At 32.4% G+C, this 18,306-nt stretch overlaps 1 protein-coding gene across 6 annotated transcripts in view; it reads right to left on the reverse strand.

Moving 5' to 3' along the window:
• Positions 1–18,306, reverse strand: part of LOC143076525 (serine/threonine-protein kinase 36-like) — an 81,088-nt gene that overhangs the window by 32,426 nt on the left and 30,356 nt on the right. For all 6 annotated transcript variants that reach the window (XM_076252349.1, XM_076252350.1, XM_076252348.1 and 3 more), the window contains 5 exons: positions 9,636–9,821; positions 8,675–8,895; positions 7,133–7,232; positions 1,398–1,495; positions 425–530 (listed from right to left, as the gene is read on the reverse strand). In XM_076252349.1, coding sequence (XP_076108464.1) covers positions 425–530; positions 1,398–1,495; positions 7,133–7,232; positions 8,675–8,895; positions 9,636–9,821 — 711 coding nt within the window. The remainder of the gene's footprint in view (positions 1–424; positions 531–1,397; positions 1,496–7,132; positions 7,233–8,674; positions 8,896–9,635; positions 9,822–18,306) is intronic.

The following is an 18,306-nucleotide window of genomic DNA, read 5'->3' on the forward strand; positions in this document are numbered from 1 at the left end:
ATTTGTAAAAGTAAACCATTATAGGTCAAAGTACTGTCTTTTAACACGGAGTCATTACATGTGAAAGATGTTTGAGAGTTTATATTGCAATACTGTTTAATTGAACATTGTCAAAATAATGGTCAAAACAGGAGAAAATGTAAGTCAAAGTTATTTTACAATTAAACAAATAAAAAGTCTACCTTATTCATAACTAAAGGCTGTCTGTGTAAAAATTACGATGTAACTTATAGTGGCCAACAATTACTTTTCTTATTCACTTATTTTACAATTATGGGTAAAATATTTGTAAACATCTCAGTCCTTTCTTATCTCAACTGAGAAAATATTTACTAAATGTAGCCGTCAAACCTTATACCTATTAGTATCAACTACTTTGTTCACAATTTTTTATAATCAACATGATTAAGTAGTTGACACTTACCAAAATAACTTGTTCTCTGAGGCGTAGATCTTCGTCTGATGACACATTCAGTAACTTTGGAACTAAAGACATGTATTCTGTCATGGCATTTAAGTACAGTTGTCCTCTGTATAAAAGGAAAATGCATAGAAACTGTTGTTTACAAGGAAGAGATACTGTTTCAAAAATTTTTTCTTGGAAAAATCAATTTTTATTGTTTGTGCACATACACTTTTTTAATGGATTGCTGTTTTCATAGTTTGTTCACAAGCATTGAAACATTTTTGATGAATGTCATTCTGGTATCTTTTGCTTTTATTTTTCATAGTTTGTGCACAAAAACTGTTTTGAATGATCAGTGTTTTGATGGTTTTGTGTACATTTTATTCCTGTTTTTTGGAGAAAAAACACGTTATTGTCACCAATTGCAGTTCTAAGTGGAAAAAAAATGTTATTTTCTAGTATTTTGAATGAATGATTTAAGACTTGTAACCTTACAAATTAATAGCAACTAGAATGCAGAGAAAAAAATAAACTATTAATGTCAAAACCAAAATCTACCTAGAAACTGTTCTGTATTTTATTTTTATAGCATTGTATTAAAATCTTATAAGATTTTGTAAAATGGCACTTTCCCTATAATCTTGCATGCTATATATATAGCATTTCCCCTTCTCAACTAATAATGATACAAAGGTATAACAAAAACATTTTAACTATGAAACAGAAAACTCTATCAACAGGGGCAGATCCATCCATTTTGAAAAGGGGGGGGGGGGGGTTCCCAACCCAGAATAAAGGGGGGAGGGGGTTCCAGCTATATGCTCCCATTCAAATGCATTGATCGTCCAAAAAAAAGAGGGTTCCAACCCCCGGAACCCCTTGGATCCGCCAATGATCAATGTTTCATCATACAAAGAAAAGTAGATAAATAAATGTAATTATTTATATTTCTTGTGTTCACTGAAATTAAAACAGAGGGATAAACACTTACACTTCTTTATCTATGTCCTCGTTCCAGCTGACCTCACTAGCAAAGTAGGCATTAACTGTTATCACTAAGTCTATCAGTATCTGCTGGCACCAGGGTTGCTAAAAATAGAAAAAGTGTGGTATGTGAATTTTGTGATTCAAATTGTATAACATAGTATAAAACCTGAAATTACATGATAAAAGCCTGCTGCATTCTGTGTTGGTCCGAAATCAAGAGCCTGTAATTCAGTGCTTGTCATTTGTTACTTGTAAATCTTATTGGTTTTTATTTATTGCTTTTATGTACTTCAGGTTATCAGCTTTCTTGTTTTTCTTATTTTACATTTTTTTTGCTATATGGGTTATGGCTTTTGCTAATTGGCCAAGGCCATACTGTTATAAAAATTGAGAATGGAAATGGAGAATGTGTCAAAAAGACAACAACCCGAACAAAGAGCAGATAACCATAGTTTGACATCATTTTGTTTTTGGAGGAAAGTTGTCTCATTCGCAACCATAGCAAATCTTTTGACATAAAATTGAGAAAGGAAATGGTGAATATGTCAAAGCGACAACCACCCGACCATAGAGCAAACAACAGCCGAAGGCAACCAATGGGTCTTCAATGTAGCGAGAATTCCCGCACCCGTAGGTGTCCTTCAGCTGGCCCCTAAAATATGCATAATAGTACAGTGATAATGGACGTCATACTAAACTCCGAATTATACACAAGAAACTAAAATTTAAAATCATACAAGACTAACAAAGGCCAGAGGCTCCTGACTTGGGACAGGCGCAAAATTGCGGCGGGGTTAAACATGTTTATGAGATCTCAACCCTCCCCCTATACCTCTAGCCAATGTAGAAAAGTAAAAGAATAACAATACGCACATTAAAATTCAGTTCAAGAGAAGTCCGAGTCTGATGTCAAAAGATGTAACAAAAGAAAATAAATAAAATGACAATAATACATAAATAACAACAGACTACTAGCAGTTAACTGACATGCCAGCTCCAGACCTCAATTAAACTGATTGAAAGATTATGTCTTCATCATATGAATATCAGGTACAATCCCTCTTAGCACATCTTCTTATTCTTAATACAAGAAGTAATGATAACATTATTTTTTTCCAATATCTGATTTTGTCAAGGAGTAATTTTACCAATGTTCATTATTAACATAAAAGTTCCATTAAATTTTCAACAATTGAAACATGATTCTTTTTCATTTTGCTGAGTTTCAATTTCATTGCAAATCTTATTTAATTCACATCAAATACTTTAACCCATTTATATTCTAAAGCAGTTTACCTATGCAATACTATACAGTAAAAACCTTTAAAAATGTATATGTCATTAATGGATCGTTTCTTGAACTTATCAACAAGAAAGCAAATGAAACCAGATGCTCCGCAGGGCATAGCTTTATACGACCGCAGAGGTTGAACCCTGAACGGTTGGGGCAAGTATGGACACAACATTCAAGCTGGATTCAGCTCTAAATTTGGATTGTGATTAAATAGTTGACACAGCATAGGTTTCTGACACAGAATGAATGTGTTCTAATGAACTTAAAATTTTTGTTTTCTCTTAGAGCAATTCACTATGCTGTTGAATATTAATCCTCTCAAAACAAGAATGTGTCCTCAGTACACGAATGCCCCACTCGCACTATCATTTTCCATGTTCAGTGGACCGTGAAATTGGGGTAAAAACTCTAATTTGGCATTAAAATTAGAAAGATCATATCATAGGGGACATGTGTACTAAGTTTGAAGTCGATTGGACTTAAACTTCATCAAAAACTACCTTGACCAAAAACTTTAACCTGAAGCGGGACAGACGGACGGACGGACAAACGGACGGACTAACGAACAGACAGACAGACGGACGGACGCACAGACCAGAAAACATAATGCCCCTCTACTATCGTAGGTGGGGCATAAAAATGTTTGAAGAAATTTTCTTTTTTATTTATGAAATTTCAAATGAGAAAAATTGAACCCAATTTTTTTAATCACATCCCCCTTTCCCTTATTCCAAAACTAATCTCAATTAAAATTTCTAATGGAGTTTGCAACAATAACTACTCATTTAAATACATCATAAAATATTAAGATGTAAAAAAAACTGCTTGTTATCACTGAATGTTATTTATTATAATTTATCAGTTGGTAGTAAAAAGTGAATATACATTGTATATTGTATATAACAAAGATTTAAGTTGATTCTGGACAAAGAAAGATAACTCCAATTAAAAAAAAAATCTTGCTATTGCACAATATTTTGCAATTAGATATTTCTTGCTTATTATTCTGGACAAAGAAAGATAACTCTAATTAAAAAAAAAATTGCTATTTCACAATATTGTGCAATTAGATATTTCTTGCCATTGTGCAATACTGTGCAATTGAAAAGACTTGCTATTGCACAATACTTAATATAATAATTTTAGATCCTGATTTGGACCAACTTGAAAACTGGGCCCATAATAAAAAATCTAAGTACATTTTTGGATTCAGCATATCAAAGAACCCCAAGATTTCAATTTTTGTTGAAATCAGACTAAGTTTAATTTTGGACCCTTTGGACTTTAGTGTAGACCAATTTGAAAACAGGACCAAAAATGAAGAATCTACATACACAGTTAGATTTGGTATATCAAAGAACCCCATTTATTCAATTTTTGATGAAATCAAACAAAGTTTAATTTTGGACCCCGATTTGGACCAACTTGAAAACTGGGCCAATAATCAAGAATCTAAGTACATTTTTAGATTCAGCATATCAAAGAACCTAACTGATTCATTTTTTGTCAAAATCAAACTAAGTTTAATTTTGGACCCTTTGGACCTTAATGTAGACCAATTTGAAAACAGGACCAAAAGTTAAGAATCTACATACACAGTCATGACAGTTAGATTCGGCATATCAAAGAACCCCAGTTATTCAATTTTGATGAAATCAAACAAAGTTTAATTTTGGACCCTTTGGGCCCCTTATTCTGTTGGGACCAAAACTCCCAAAATCAATACCAACCTTCCTTTTATGGTCATAAACCTTGTGTTTAAATTTCATAGATTTCTATTTACTTATACTAACGTTATGGTGCGAAAACCAAGAAAAATGCTTATTTGGGTCCCTTTTTGGCCCCTTATTCCTAAACTGTTGGGACCTAAACTCCCAAAATCAATACCAACCTTCCTTTTGTAGTCATTAACATTGTGTTTAAATTTCATTGATTTCTATTTACTTAAACTAAAGTTATTGTGCGAAAACCAAGAATAATGCTTATTTGGGCCCTTTTTTGGCCCCTAATTCCTAAACTGTTGAAACCTAAACTCCCAAAAGCAATCCCAACCGTTCTTTTGTGGTCATAAACCTTGTGTCAAAATTTCATAGATTTCTATTAACTTAAACTAAAGTTATAGTGCGAAAACCAAGAAAATGCTTATTTGGGCCCTTTTTGGCCCCTAATTCCTAAAATGTTAGGACCAAAACTCCCAAAATCAATACCAACCTTCCTTTTGTGGTCATAAACCTTGTGTTAAAATTTCATAGATTTCCATTCACTTTTACTAAAGTTAGAGTGCGAAAACTAAAAGTATTTGGACGCCGGACGACGACGACGACGACGCAGACGCCAACGTGATAGCAATATACGACGAAAATTTTTTCAAATTTTGCGGTCGTATAAAAAAATTGTAAAACTGCAGTGTTCTCCCCAGGCCATTTTAGCGCCGCGATTTTCAGCGCTATTTCAATTTCCCGCTGTCCAATTGCTCTTACCGCAGCGCTATCCCACTCAACCGTGTCGCTTTATTTTTTTTCTCATTTTTTCAAATTTCCCGCTTATTTTACTCTTCGGATCACGTGATTGACTGGTTTACGATTTTTGAATGAATTATATTATATTAAAGTAACTCCGCGGGACCAGTCTAATAAAAATGGCATCTTTGAAAGATCAAAATAAACAAAGATTTCGACATTGACATCTATTTTTTCAATTAAAAGAATATATAGAGGCATATATGAATGAAATGAGATGAAATGAATTGACCGCATATCCCGACGACACTCACAAACTTGTTTTACGAACTTTGAACAAACGAGGATTTTAAAAATGATCAAACACACAGGCACTTGTTTCTATCCATTGGAAGACCCACTATCAACGTATATTTACGTAAATATACGTCGATAGTGGGTCTTCCAAAGTATAGAAACAAGTGCCTGTGATCAAACACCGGGGTTTGTTACAAATTATTTGCCGGGTTTACCATGTTTACTATCCATACGAACCCCAAAAATGAGCAAGTCTTTGAAGTATTAATTATCACCTATTCAAACTTATAATTGTTTAGTCAGAAATTCTACCATTTGAAAACAATTGAGAGGATATGATTAGAAAAACAAACCCCAAGCTGATACGACTTGAGAAATTTCACTTTCTCGATGTTCAGTTGGATGAGGCCATTTAAATATCATAAAACGTTAAGTTCAGAAAAATGAGAAATCTTTATGCTAAAAAAATGTCAATTCCTGTCAAACGTCGTAAGGTAAACTGTACACTGCTACAGTGGGTTACAAAACCAAACAGAAGCTGACAATGACTTTATTGTTTGTCCTACATGTTCTGCAACATTACCTGTTAGTGCTAAGAAATCTTCACATAGGTAGTCTGGTGTAGACCCATTATGGAAAAAGACTTCTCCTTCAGTTTTATACACTGATAGTATGAGGATTTAATATATGAATTTACAATGGAGGAAAAAAAAGACTCTTCTTCTATATCATGTGTATCCAGACAAAAACATTAACAAACAAAGGGGTACATTGTAACTATCATGAGCATGATGAGGACATCATTACAAGAGAAAACATCAATAGCATAATATAATAAAAACACATCAAATCAATTACAAACAAAACGCGCACCACAATCAAGTTACTGAGAATTGTCGAAAATTATGCGCTTACCACAGCGCTATCCAAAAATCCTGGGGAGAACACTGAAACTGCTATAAAAAGTAAAATCACAAAAATACTTAACTTAGAGGAAAATCAATTCGGAAAGTCCATAATCACATGGCAAAATCAAATAACAAAACGCATCAACAGCGAATGGACAAGAACTGTCATATTCCTGACTTGGTACAGGCATTTTCAAATGTAGAAAATGGTGGATTGAACTTGATTTTATAGCTAATTAAACCTCTAACTTGTATGACAGTTTCATCAAATTCCATTATATTGTCACCGATGCGTGAACAATCGAAAGTCATCCAGAAAAGGCTTAACATTAAAAAGTATCAGAGTGTGAAAATAGTTTGCTTTTCAGTACTTCAGTCTTTAAGTGCCAGTCTGACTAAGAATCAGGCAGTGGTGAAAACATGACAAAAAAAACCCACCCAATTTGACATTGATTTCAGTTCATAAAATGTAGTTATGCACAAAAATAACATTCATTTCTGTTTTCTGTTTTGGTAATAGAAGATACAATTTGGTTGAAATGCACTAGAAAATAAAGAATAAGGGGAGATAACTCTGTAATTTGCTATCATTCTAACCAATTTTCTAATCAAGTTATTTGATATTACCAGACACACACAAATGAAAGACCAATTATTTTTAACTCAGGATGATGATTAGTATTAAATAGCATGATTAGCTCGATGGGTTTTTTCTGATCATGTTTTGATTTTTACCTAAATTGCCTGATTCTTACAAAGACTGGTACTTTAAAATACTAACCTGTCTGACTGTTGGTTTACTCAGAATATTATGAATCATTTTAAGTGGCTGCTGAGGAATTGATAAAGCCTTCACAAAAGTCAAGATCCACTTCAAGTCACTGAAAATATAAATCATTTAAATATTTCATTTTTGATGCAATAAAATATCTTAATCAATTTGCCATTAAAAAAAGTTTCCTTTGAATCACTGTATTATAATTTTAAACATAATAGATATAGGAAGATGTGGTGAGTGCCAATGAGACAACTCTCCATCCAAATAACAATTTAAAAAAAGTAAACCATTATCTTACCTAAAATTTGGTTAATGAAAAAGTGACAGCCCCCTTTTTTATGGAACGTATGTACTCCAACATACTCCCTATAAGTAACTGCAGTATATAATAAATCCCTCAAATATAGTAAACTAGTATTAATTCAAATGGTTAAGCTGGGGTCACACATTCACGATTTTTAATGCCGTCCTTGACAGGACCATTCCCGATTAAAATTTGTCAAAAGTCTGATCAAGATCCTGTGAATCGTGGATGGAAATTCGATTTGTATCTTTCGCCAGGTAAAATTCGACCGAGTCTGTCACGACTGCGTCCCGATTCTACCGAATGTAATCCGACAGAGATCAGATAGTGACAAGACAGTGAACCGACGCTGACGGAAGTTATCCGTTCGAAAAATGTCGGCATAATCGGGATGATCAGGTACTGTCGGAACGTAATCCTATCACGGTCCGCTCTATCGCATTGCAAACGGCTTTGTCTGGTGTCTCAGTCGTATTGTATTCTGTTATTGTCGGGACTTCTCCAGATCATTCCCGTTCCACAGGACACCGTCCCGAATACACAGAACATTGTTAGGAATTCGATCCGATACAGCAGAAACTGTCACGACATAGGCACGATTGTAATCTGACTAGACAAAATCGGCTAAGTTTCCCCGAATGTTACGGGACGCACCTAACTGTCGGGGTGCTTTGCCGAACTATTCGGACCCTTCCCGACCAGTAGGAATCTGTTACGAACTAAAACGACTGCGTTCAGACAATAATAGGACATTCCAGATAATTGAGGATACTAATCCGACTTTTTCACTTTTCGTGTCGTATCGCTGTCTGATCTCAAACGGGAGCAATAATCGGCAATGTGTGAATCCTGCATTATTGCAAAACAGTATATAGATGCCACTCTAAAAGAGCAAGTAAAATATTTTTAAAACATCAGTAACATGATTAAGATTTCATGCAATGACATTTTGAAATAAGCTATACTCACAAGTCAGGAGCCAGTAATTCAGTGGTTGTCATTTGTTGATGTGTTACATATATATTTATTTTTTGTTTGTTTTTTGTACATAAATTAGGCCGTTAGTTTTCTTGTTTCAATTGTTTTACATTTGTCATTTCAGGGCCTTTTATAGCTGACTATGCGGTATTGGCTTTATCCATTTGGTGACCTATAGTTGTTAATTTCTAAGTCATTTGGTATCTTGTGGAGAGTCATCTCATTGGCAATCATACCACATCTTCTTTTTTATATATACTAACCATTTCAGTGTAATTAAATTAGTTATAATTCTGAGAACTGATTTCAATTTAGCTGCTCCTTCCAGCATGCCATCTAAAACTTGTGTAGAACTATTCTGTATCCTGGTATTCAGTCGAGCGTGGAATTTACTATCTTTAAGCATCTGTATAGCCTGCTCTGGATCCCCTTCCTGATCAGTAGCATCAATCAGTCCCTCCCATTCATCATCACTACAAACCTCCTACAACAGCAAACATTTCTTATCATTTTTTTTATTTTGCGCACTGGACATTGAAAAGAAACTTTACATTCAATGTTTGGGCTATTCCAATTATAATCCCACGAGATATGCATTTTTACTAATGGGCTGCTTGAAGTCATTGAACAATGACATACGAATATAAGCATTTTAAGGGAAAATGCATGATTGTGAAACCGATATCACAACAGGGAAATGTTAACAATTGATGCTCAAATGTGATATAAGCCTCTCTTTTTTTTCTCTATTTTTTTTACGTAAAATGTCATTTAAATTTATCAAAATCTATATTGTATGTCACAGATTCAGCTTGCTCGGTTCTTTCACTTCAATGTAATTGTGTCCTTATTTACGGGACACTGGTGCTCGTGGTAAAATATTTATTTTAATATGACAACCTATTATCGTCTACCAGTATAATCACAATATATCTATCTTTAGCGCAAAAGCAGTAATATACAAACATGGCTGTTCAGCGTTACAACCAACTTATTTATACTGCTTAATATTATTAAATTTCGATATTAAAACCCTCGGTTTATGTACACCAATGCTTACGCTCAGGGCAAAATAATCGAATATAAATGCCCAACCCATGGTTAATGAAAACAAAGCTATGGCTGCCACGAATTATTTCTTAAGCATAAGGGGCCAACCTGTGGTAAAATCAGTCCATGGCGAAGACTGTAAAAACCCTTTAATACATTTAATTATGGACTCACCTCTCCATCCAGTTTAACATTTTCAATAGTTTTAGTCTTCTCTTTATTCCTATCTTTCTCTTTATTCTTATCTTTCTCTCTCTCAGGAATCCTGCGTACTGTTGTACGTCCTTCTATCTCTATACTGGGATATTCTTTTTCATAGTCTTTACTTATTCTATCTGGTCTCGGTGTTGGACTTATATTCTGTCAAAATCAAAGTAATATTTTACAGTGAAACATTCCTCCCATGTAAAATACAGCATTTCAACAAACAGTGAAACCTGTCTTCTATTAACCCTGTGTGAAAGGGAAACATGTTTAAAGTGAACTTCTTTCTTTTATCAAGACATATGATGAACATATTATTAGGGCTGTTCCACAAATTATCTGGTGGGGTCAGGAAGGGGGATGAAGGCACACGTATTAACTAAATATTATATGGATGGTTGCATTTATAAGAATGATAAGTAAACTGAAAAATATTCCTTTCTTGGATGGTTGATGTCGTAAATAAGTGTGTTCCTTTGCCCCCATACCTTTAATTCTGGAACAGCCCTTAGGCATTTAAAACAAAATTTATGTTTATAAGTATGAAAATCATCAGTTTTAATAAGTTTTACTATCCTAACCTAATAATATCACTTTTAAGCAAATGTAGAGAGAAATTGTTTTCTGTCAAGTAAATCGTTATACCAAATGATAAAGGTAACACATGTATAACTATAAGAAAGACAGATATTGCATGAATCAAATATATATCCTTAGTTTCCACATGTGTTTTTTTTAATTTTAGTTTTAGAATTAGGTATATCCTGTTCCATACAAATATCTATATCATGTCAGTTTAGAATTTAAATACTACGCTAGCCATTACAGTACACAGTAGATCTTGGTGAATCTTCCCTGAACCATTAGGTGAAACAGATAACATGTCTAATGTGAACTTGTTTTACAATTATATACAGAAATGTTACAAAGCTTGCCACTATTCAGGGGCTGCTCTGGCTCCCAAAAAGTTGCAGCCAGAAAAATTGCCTGCTCCTATATTTTGTCGCCAGTTTTGAAAACTTGGAGCAAACTTTAGAACCAGCTAGTCTTTATTTCTTCTACCAAAATTTAAACTGTTTAATTTACATTTCTTATGCGCTCAGCCTGCACTTTTCATCATTTAACATGTACACTAAGTAAGTTATTGCAAAGGGTGTACACACATACAACAAAACATTATGTGTACTTTATTTTCTTTTGTAGAAGAATACAAATTTGCTTTTGGTCTGTATATGGTACAGAATAGAGAAAATTACTTTAAATTTAAATATAAAAAAAAATGATGTGTAATTGAATGAAGAAAACAAAATAAGAGGTGTTTATATTACAGAATATCGAAAATTTGATTTAAAAAAAAAGAATACAGAAAAAGATGACAAAAGGCATCCTACCCATAAAGCTACCCTCTTCAACTAGTGCCATAATTCAAAAGACCTGAACATATAAATTCTAAAGCCAGAATTATATAGACATGTCTTAAGGTGGTACCCAACACTTTCACTAAAATTAATTTGGCTCGTTTAATTTTCCTAAAATTTTGTCAAAGTATTTACTTTGACCCAGAAAAATTACACTGGTTATATAGCAGTTTGACAAACACCAATTTTGATCATTGAAAAGCTTAATATTTCTTTTACAACACAACGTAATTAAAACGTTTAGCTGACTTTACAGAGTTATCTCCCTGTAGTGTTAGGTCTCACCTTAAGTAGGTATCTCAATGATAGGAGAAAGTAAAATTGGGTTATCTTTCTTTGTTCGGTTGTGCTCCTTCTTTGAAGCATTATACACAGTACATAGAAGAAGTAAATATGATCAACAATGTAATTTGTCCCCAGATGAAATAAAAAAAGCGCAAATTGCAACATTGGTAATGCACAGCGCAGTCCCTGTCTCTTTCCCAAATATAAATAATATTAGACATCAACATGAATCGATACTTTACAAAACTAGCCTTTCCTACATAAAAAACAATCTTAAACAAACACTTGAATAGTATTTCAAAATCTAATTAGCAAAATGATAATTTAAATAGACTTATTATGAGTAAAATTACATTTCAAAATTGGTAGAAAATTTCCTTTAAATGCTAAGATTGTTCATCTAGGTATATTAAATAATAAATTTCATTTTTGAAAGCTGTTGACTTTAAATGAATACAAGTTAATGTTGTATATAATTCTATAATTAAATCTTACTACTTTAATTGCCTCCACCAATTCTTATAAACTTGATTAAAATTTCAAAATGTAAAATTCTTTCACTTTTTTTTACAATATATATATCATTCATTCAATCTGAGTCTACAAAGCTGACAGGTGCTTCTTTAAATTCGTCATGTGCAATTCCAATTGCATATCTATTATTTATAAATTGCACATTGTATCTAAATCAGTCAGCCATAAAATGACAACAACAAATTGTGAGTGCATGAAGACTTACACGATAGGAATCATTCTTCTTCAACTAAAATCATATAATTAATAATATAGTGTGTGTGTGTGTGTGCATATATGTATACATGTGTACATAGTGAAGGATAAACACACATGAAGTATAAAATTTATAATCAGGTTGGTTATAAATTTATTTATCATACATTCAGTTTTTTTATATGATTGTCTACTACTTTAAGGTCAATTTAGATGTGATAGTAGAATCGAAATGTATCTGTGCTCAGAGGGAAAATCATGACAAAACATGTCAATATTTGACAATTAAAAGAATGAGGTTATAAATAGAATAAGAATGCATTGTTTGTTGTATTAGTGATTCCATACTGGTATTTGAAAGTATTGGAAAGGGGGAATAACGTGTCTAACAGATCTGAAAAGCTTCCACACTTAACACCTTATCACTTATTTAAGAGCCAGTCTGTGATAAAACCATGCAAAATGGTCCAAATCCAAAATATTCCAATCAGACTGATATTTTGTATTTTAGATACCTTATATGTAATAACTATTTGTGCAAAATATTTTGAAAAAATATTCAGCCATTACTTGTGTATGCCGAACATTCGATAATTGTCTATTTCTGTACTGACAAATGGCCATTTCAAGCCTATTTTAGGGTATTTTGACCTGATTTTTTTTTGTTTTATAGAAAAAATACAGCTTAATGATAACAAATATCTTATCTAACAACTTAAAATGAAAGGAAATTATGATATTTCAAAAAGTTGTGAGATTTCTCAATACCCCTACTAACAGGTTGAAATTGCATGGTTTTGAAAAAGTGCCGATTCAGCAAAATTTGTATATTTTTAAAGGCTTGAATCTTGTAAGATCATGTTTTATTTTCAATAAAATGTAATATTTCATGAAGCTTATACATTTATCTACAAAATGCAAGAAAATGGTGCTCGGCAAATGATACCTTCTTACGAGAAAATAATAATTAAAGATAGGCGTGATGGCCATTTTGCCGATTTTTTATTTTTTTTATCTGTTTCATTAGAAACTTTTTAAAAGTATGTAATAGTCAAAATATAAGAAAAATAATGACTAGACTAATGTTTACTGGTTATATTAATTGAATAAACCAAGTTTAACTTAGTTTGAATTATAAAATATACTAAAGGAGTAAACCCGGGAAAATCGCTTTTTTGCATTTTTTGCCCCTAAACTGAGCATTTTTACCATATGTTTAAAATCTTAACTTATTCAAAAGTAAATTACTTTAGTAACTTAAAATGGGCTGTTTTATTTACAATACTATGCACACTCATCAGGTAATATCATCATGAGTTCTTCACAATTTTAGCATTTTATAATAGTCTAGTTTTTAGACGCTTTTTTGTCTAAATTCAAACTGGCCACAATTGAGTTCAGTCTTAAATTTTTAAAACATGTTGTATTTGATAATGATTCATAAAACTGTTTAACATATAAGAGACTCAACATGAATGCAACCCCTTGCAATTTAGACAAAAATACTATCATAAAAGTACTAAAAATTCTAAGCACGTCTCCTTCAGATGAAATCGGGGTATTTTCTTTTCTAAAATAGTATGAAAATGTAGACAAAATTGTACAAACTGCGCAGCCTTGTACATCCATGTTATCTATTTCCAGAAAAGATGAAGATTTAATAGTTTTGTGAATTTCATAGAACTGTGCCTCTTACCTAGAAAAGTGCTATATTTTGTATATTGTGATAAAGCTTTATGTCAAATATAAAAAGACTACTCCTAGTAGTTCCTGATAAAACTGAAACTGAAATTTTGTGACGCTGACATAAACCAGTTCGTTATACCTATGTCAATTCTGGGAGAACAGTGGACATAACAGTTATGTTAAGTTTCCTCCTAGAATGTAATCTCTAGCAATTTGAGGCTTGGGAATAAGACATGTAAAATACAGATGGCCTATTACTACCAGCTGAGACAAACACAACTATTTCAAATTGCAATAAAATTTATTTCATAACCACATGTAATAACCAGATACTTCGCAGGGTGCAGCTTTATACGACCGCAGAGGTCGAACCCTGAACAGTTGGGGCAAAGTATGGACACAACATTTAAGCTTGATATAGCTCTGAATTTGGATTGTGATTAAATAGTTGACACAACAGAATGAGTGTGGTCTAAGAACTTAAACTTAAAAACTTTAAAAAATTTAATTTGACATTTACCTATTATGGTCCAATATCCAAAATCTAAATACATGGTTAGATTCAGCATATCATAGAACCCCAAGAATTCAATTTTTGATGCAATCAAATAATTTCAATTTTAGACCCCATTAGACTTCAATGTGGACCAATTTGATAACCGGGCCCAAATATTAAAAATCTAAATACATGGTAAGATTCAGCATATTGAAGAACCCTATTTATTCAATTTTGTTGAAATCAAACAAAGTTTAATTTTGGACCCCGATTTGGACCAACTTGAAAACTGGGCCCATAATAAAAAATCTTAGTACATTTTTAGATTCAGCATTATCAAAGAACCCCAAGAATTAAATTTTTGTTAAAATCAAAATAAGTTTAATTTTGGATCCTTTGGACCTTAATGTAAACCAATTTGAAAACAGGACCAAAAATTAAGAATCTAAATTCACTGTTAGATTTGGCATATCAAAGAACCCCAATATTCATTTTTTGATGAAATCACTCAGTTTAATTTGGGACCCTTTTTGGCCCCTAATTCCTAAACTGTTGGGACCAAAACTCCCAAAATCAATCCCAACCTTTCTTTTATGGTCATAAACCTTGTGTTTACATTTCATAGATTTCTATTTACTTAAACTAAAGTTATAGTGCGAAAACCAAATATCTTTGGATGACGACGACGATGTCAACGGCAACGTCATACCAATATACGACCAAAATTTTTCATTTTTTGCGGTTGTATAAAAACAAATATACACAGATAAATGGTTAAACTGTTGAGCAGATATACAATTACCCGGCCACGTCCACTTGTATTTTTGTCCATCTGATGAGTTAAGTCTTTTTCAACTGATTTTTATAATTCGTTCTTATGTTTTACTGTTATACCACTGTCCTAGGTTAGGGGAGGGTTGGGATCCCCCGCTAACATGTTTAACCCCGCTACATTATTTATGTATGTGCCTGTCCCAAGTCAGGAGCCAGTAATTCAGTGGTAGTCGTTTGTTTATGTGTAACATATTTGTTTTTCATTCATTTTTTATATACATAAGGCCTTTAGTTTTCTCATTTGAATTGTTTTACATTGTCTTATCGGGGCCTTTTATAGCTGACTATGCGGTATTGGCTTTGCTCATTGTTTAAGGCCGTACGGTGACCTTTAGTTGTTAATGTCTTTGTCATTTTGGTCTCTTGTGGACAGTTGTCTCATTGGCAATCATACCACATCTTCTTTTTTATATTGTCATTAAAATGGTAAGATTTTACTGTTTCTATACATGTACTATTATGGTGGTCTACCGTAAAGAAAAACGTGCAAAATGGTCTAAATACAAGTTTTTAGTCATGAATGAACATGATGAAGGTATTAGCAAAAAAAAGTAAAAGTTTGATAGATCTGAAAAAATTTAACATACAAAATGTAATAAAGTCATCAATATCTATTTTAACTAAGTATTAAACAATTTTGCAGCAACAGATTTTTTTTGGATAAAAACAAGCATTCTGTGAGTAATACATGACAATACATAGTCCCCAACCCGTTACAAATTCATTGTAATGGAACACAATTTTAGTTTGATCTATAATTTGTCATGGTGTAAACTACATAAAAATATCGAGACAAAATCTTCAAGCAAAACAAAAAAAAACTTGTTGAATTCTGACTATCTTAAGTGAATTTCCTATGTCCAAAGACCACAACTCTGCACACAAATATCAGACTGGAACAAAACTGAATCACCAAATACCAAAGAAAAGGAAAAACATTCAAAATGCCATTTTGTCTTTAAAAAAATGAGTTATTTCCGTTTGAACAGAAATTTTCTAATGAATAAGTATTTCATCAAAAATTTAATTCTAGAAAAAATGCTTCAACTGAACAAAGAGAAAAGCTTAAAGCATGAATAATGAATTCGACCTGTAACTTGTCATGATAAATCAATAAACCAAATATCAAATCAAAATCTACAAGCACAAAAAGTCTTGATTTGCCGAAATGACAGATAGACAGACTGACAGACAGACAAACGCAGTGCAAACCTAAGTCCACTTAGACGTTAGCCGTTAGGGGACTTAAAATCAAAATCTCAAAGTATCAACAAACAGGAAAGAGATGCTATTTGGAGAGGGAACATTCAAGATAATTTTGGAAAAGCTTTCGATTTTTGAAGAAGTAGGGTCACCTCAAATGTCTTTCTTTTATCTTTATTTAATCTGAGATATAAATCAAAAACTTTTATATGGCACATTATATATGCACATATAAACTTTTTTCGTAGATGAAAAAAAATGGCCACATTTTTTACATACGCTCTAATAGACACAGATTTCGAATCTAGACACTCAATGAGTGATTGCCCCTATAATTGGTTGCATTCCAATCAAAAGTTTCAAAGAGGAAGATTTTTTGAAGTACAAGTATGTTCACAACTCTGTTTCATATAACAATCTTTTTAAAAGACTGTCATCAATTGAAAGTATGTGAAAATCAGGTGCTCCGCAGGGCGCAGCTTTATACAACCGCAGTGGTTTGACCCTGAACAGTTGGGGCAAATTAAAGTTGGTCACAATGTTCAAGCTTGATGCTGTCTGAATTTGAATTGTGATTGCATTTTTGACAAAATAAAGGTTTTTGTTACAAAATAAATATGATCAAAGATCAACAAATCTATTGCACAATACTGTGCAATTGAAGATTTCTTCTTGAAAATTTTCAAAATTGGAAATTTGAAAAATTTTGAAAAAAAAAGAAATCCCTTAAAAAATTGTTTATAAATCCCCCCCCCCCATTTATTGAAACCCCCTTTAAGGAATAACCCTTAAACACAATCCCATCCTTTCCTTTCAAGTATAGAACCTTGTAGCACAATTACAGAGAGATCCGTATACTTAAACCCAAGTTATTCTTTGGAAACTAGAAACATGCTTCTTTTTGGCCCCTTATTCCTACATATTTTGGACAATTAATCCAAAACTAAATCCCAGCCTCCCCTTTGTTATATGGAGCATTGTGGTACAATTTGAGAGAGATCCATACAATTAAACACAAGTTATTGTCTTGAAACTAGAAAAATGCTTGTTTTTTGGCCCCCTTGTTGGCCCTTAATCCCTAACTTTGAACCCATGACCCATTTAAATGAATCCAAACCTTCTACGTGTGGTTTTAAACATTGTGATACAATATCAAAGCAATTGAAATACTTAAACAAAAGTTATTATCATAAACTATAAAATGCTTGTTTTGGGCCCCTTCTGGGCCCTTAATTCCTAAACGGTTGGGACCATCATCCCCAAAATCGATCCAAATCTTCCTTTTGTGGTATTGAACCTTCTGAAAAAAAAATCATAAAGATTTATACACTTAAACTAAAGTTATTGTCCGGAATATAAGTCTACTTTGATCAGTTTTAGTTAAAATATTAAGGGGCAAAAACTATTACAATTAGTGCATTTTATAGATATTTGGGAGCATTATTTTACCAATTTCCCAATATTTGCCAGGCTAAATTTTTTTTACTTGTCTTAGAACTGATATGCACCTTTAAAAAAATCCTAAAAGTTGAAAAAAATAAATATGATCTTGAGAGAAAACACCTACTGAGTACATGTACTACATGCAAGTTATCTAATACATCTGTTGCATATTCCTCTCTGGCAACCTGCCAAAAGGTAAAAAAAAATGTCAAAATGCATTTTTTTCTTTTTTTTATAATGTTCTTTGCAAAATATAACAAGATAATGCTATATTTAAGAGATATATCTATTATCCAGACCTTTAAAAAGTACCTAAATATGGTGATTTTTTTTGCATTTTTTTCAATAATTCACAAATATGCAAATAAGGCTGTTAAATGAAAAATAGTGTGAATTTACAAAAAAATTTTTTTTTATCTTAACTCCTAAATACCCAAAGATTTTGGAAATATATATAATGTTGCCCAGTTATAACTACCAATTTGGACGAAATTTGAGATTTTGCATGGTTTTATGGCAAACTGGCTCATAAGCAACTGACCAAATG

The sequence above is a fragment of the Mytilus galloprovincialis genome, chromosome 5 (assembly GCF_965363235.1).
Source record: "Mytilus galloprovincialis chromosome 5, xbMytGall1.hap1.1, whole genome shotgun sequence".
NCBI classification, from domain to species: Eukaryota; Metazoa; Mollusca; class Bivalvia; order Mytilida; family Mytilidae; genus Mytilus; species Mytilus galloprovincialis.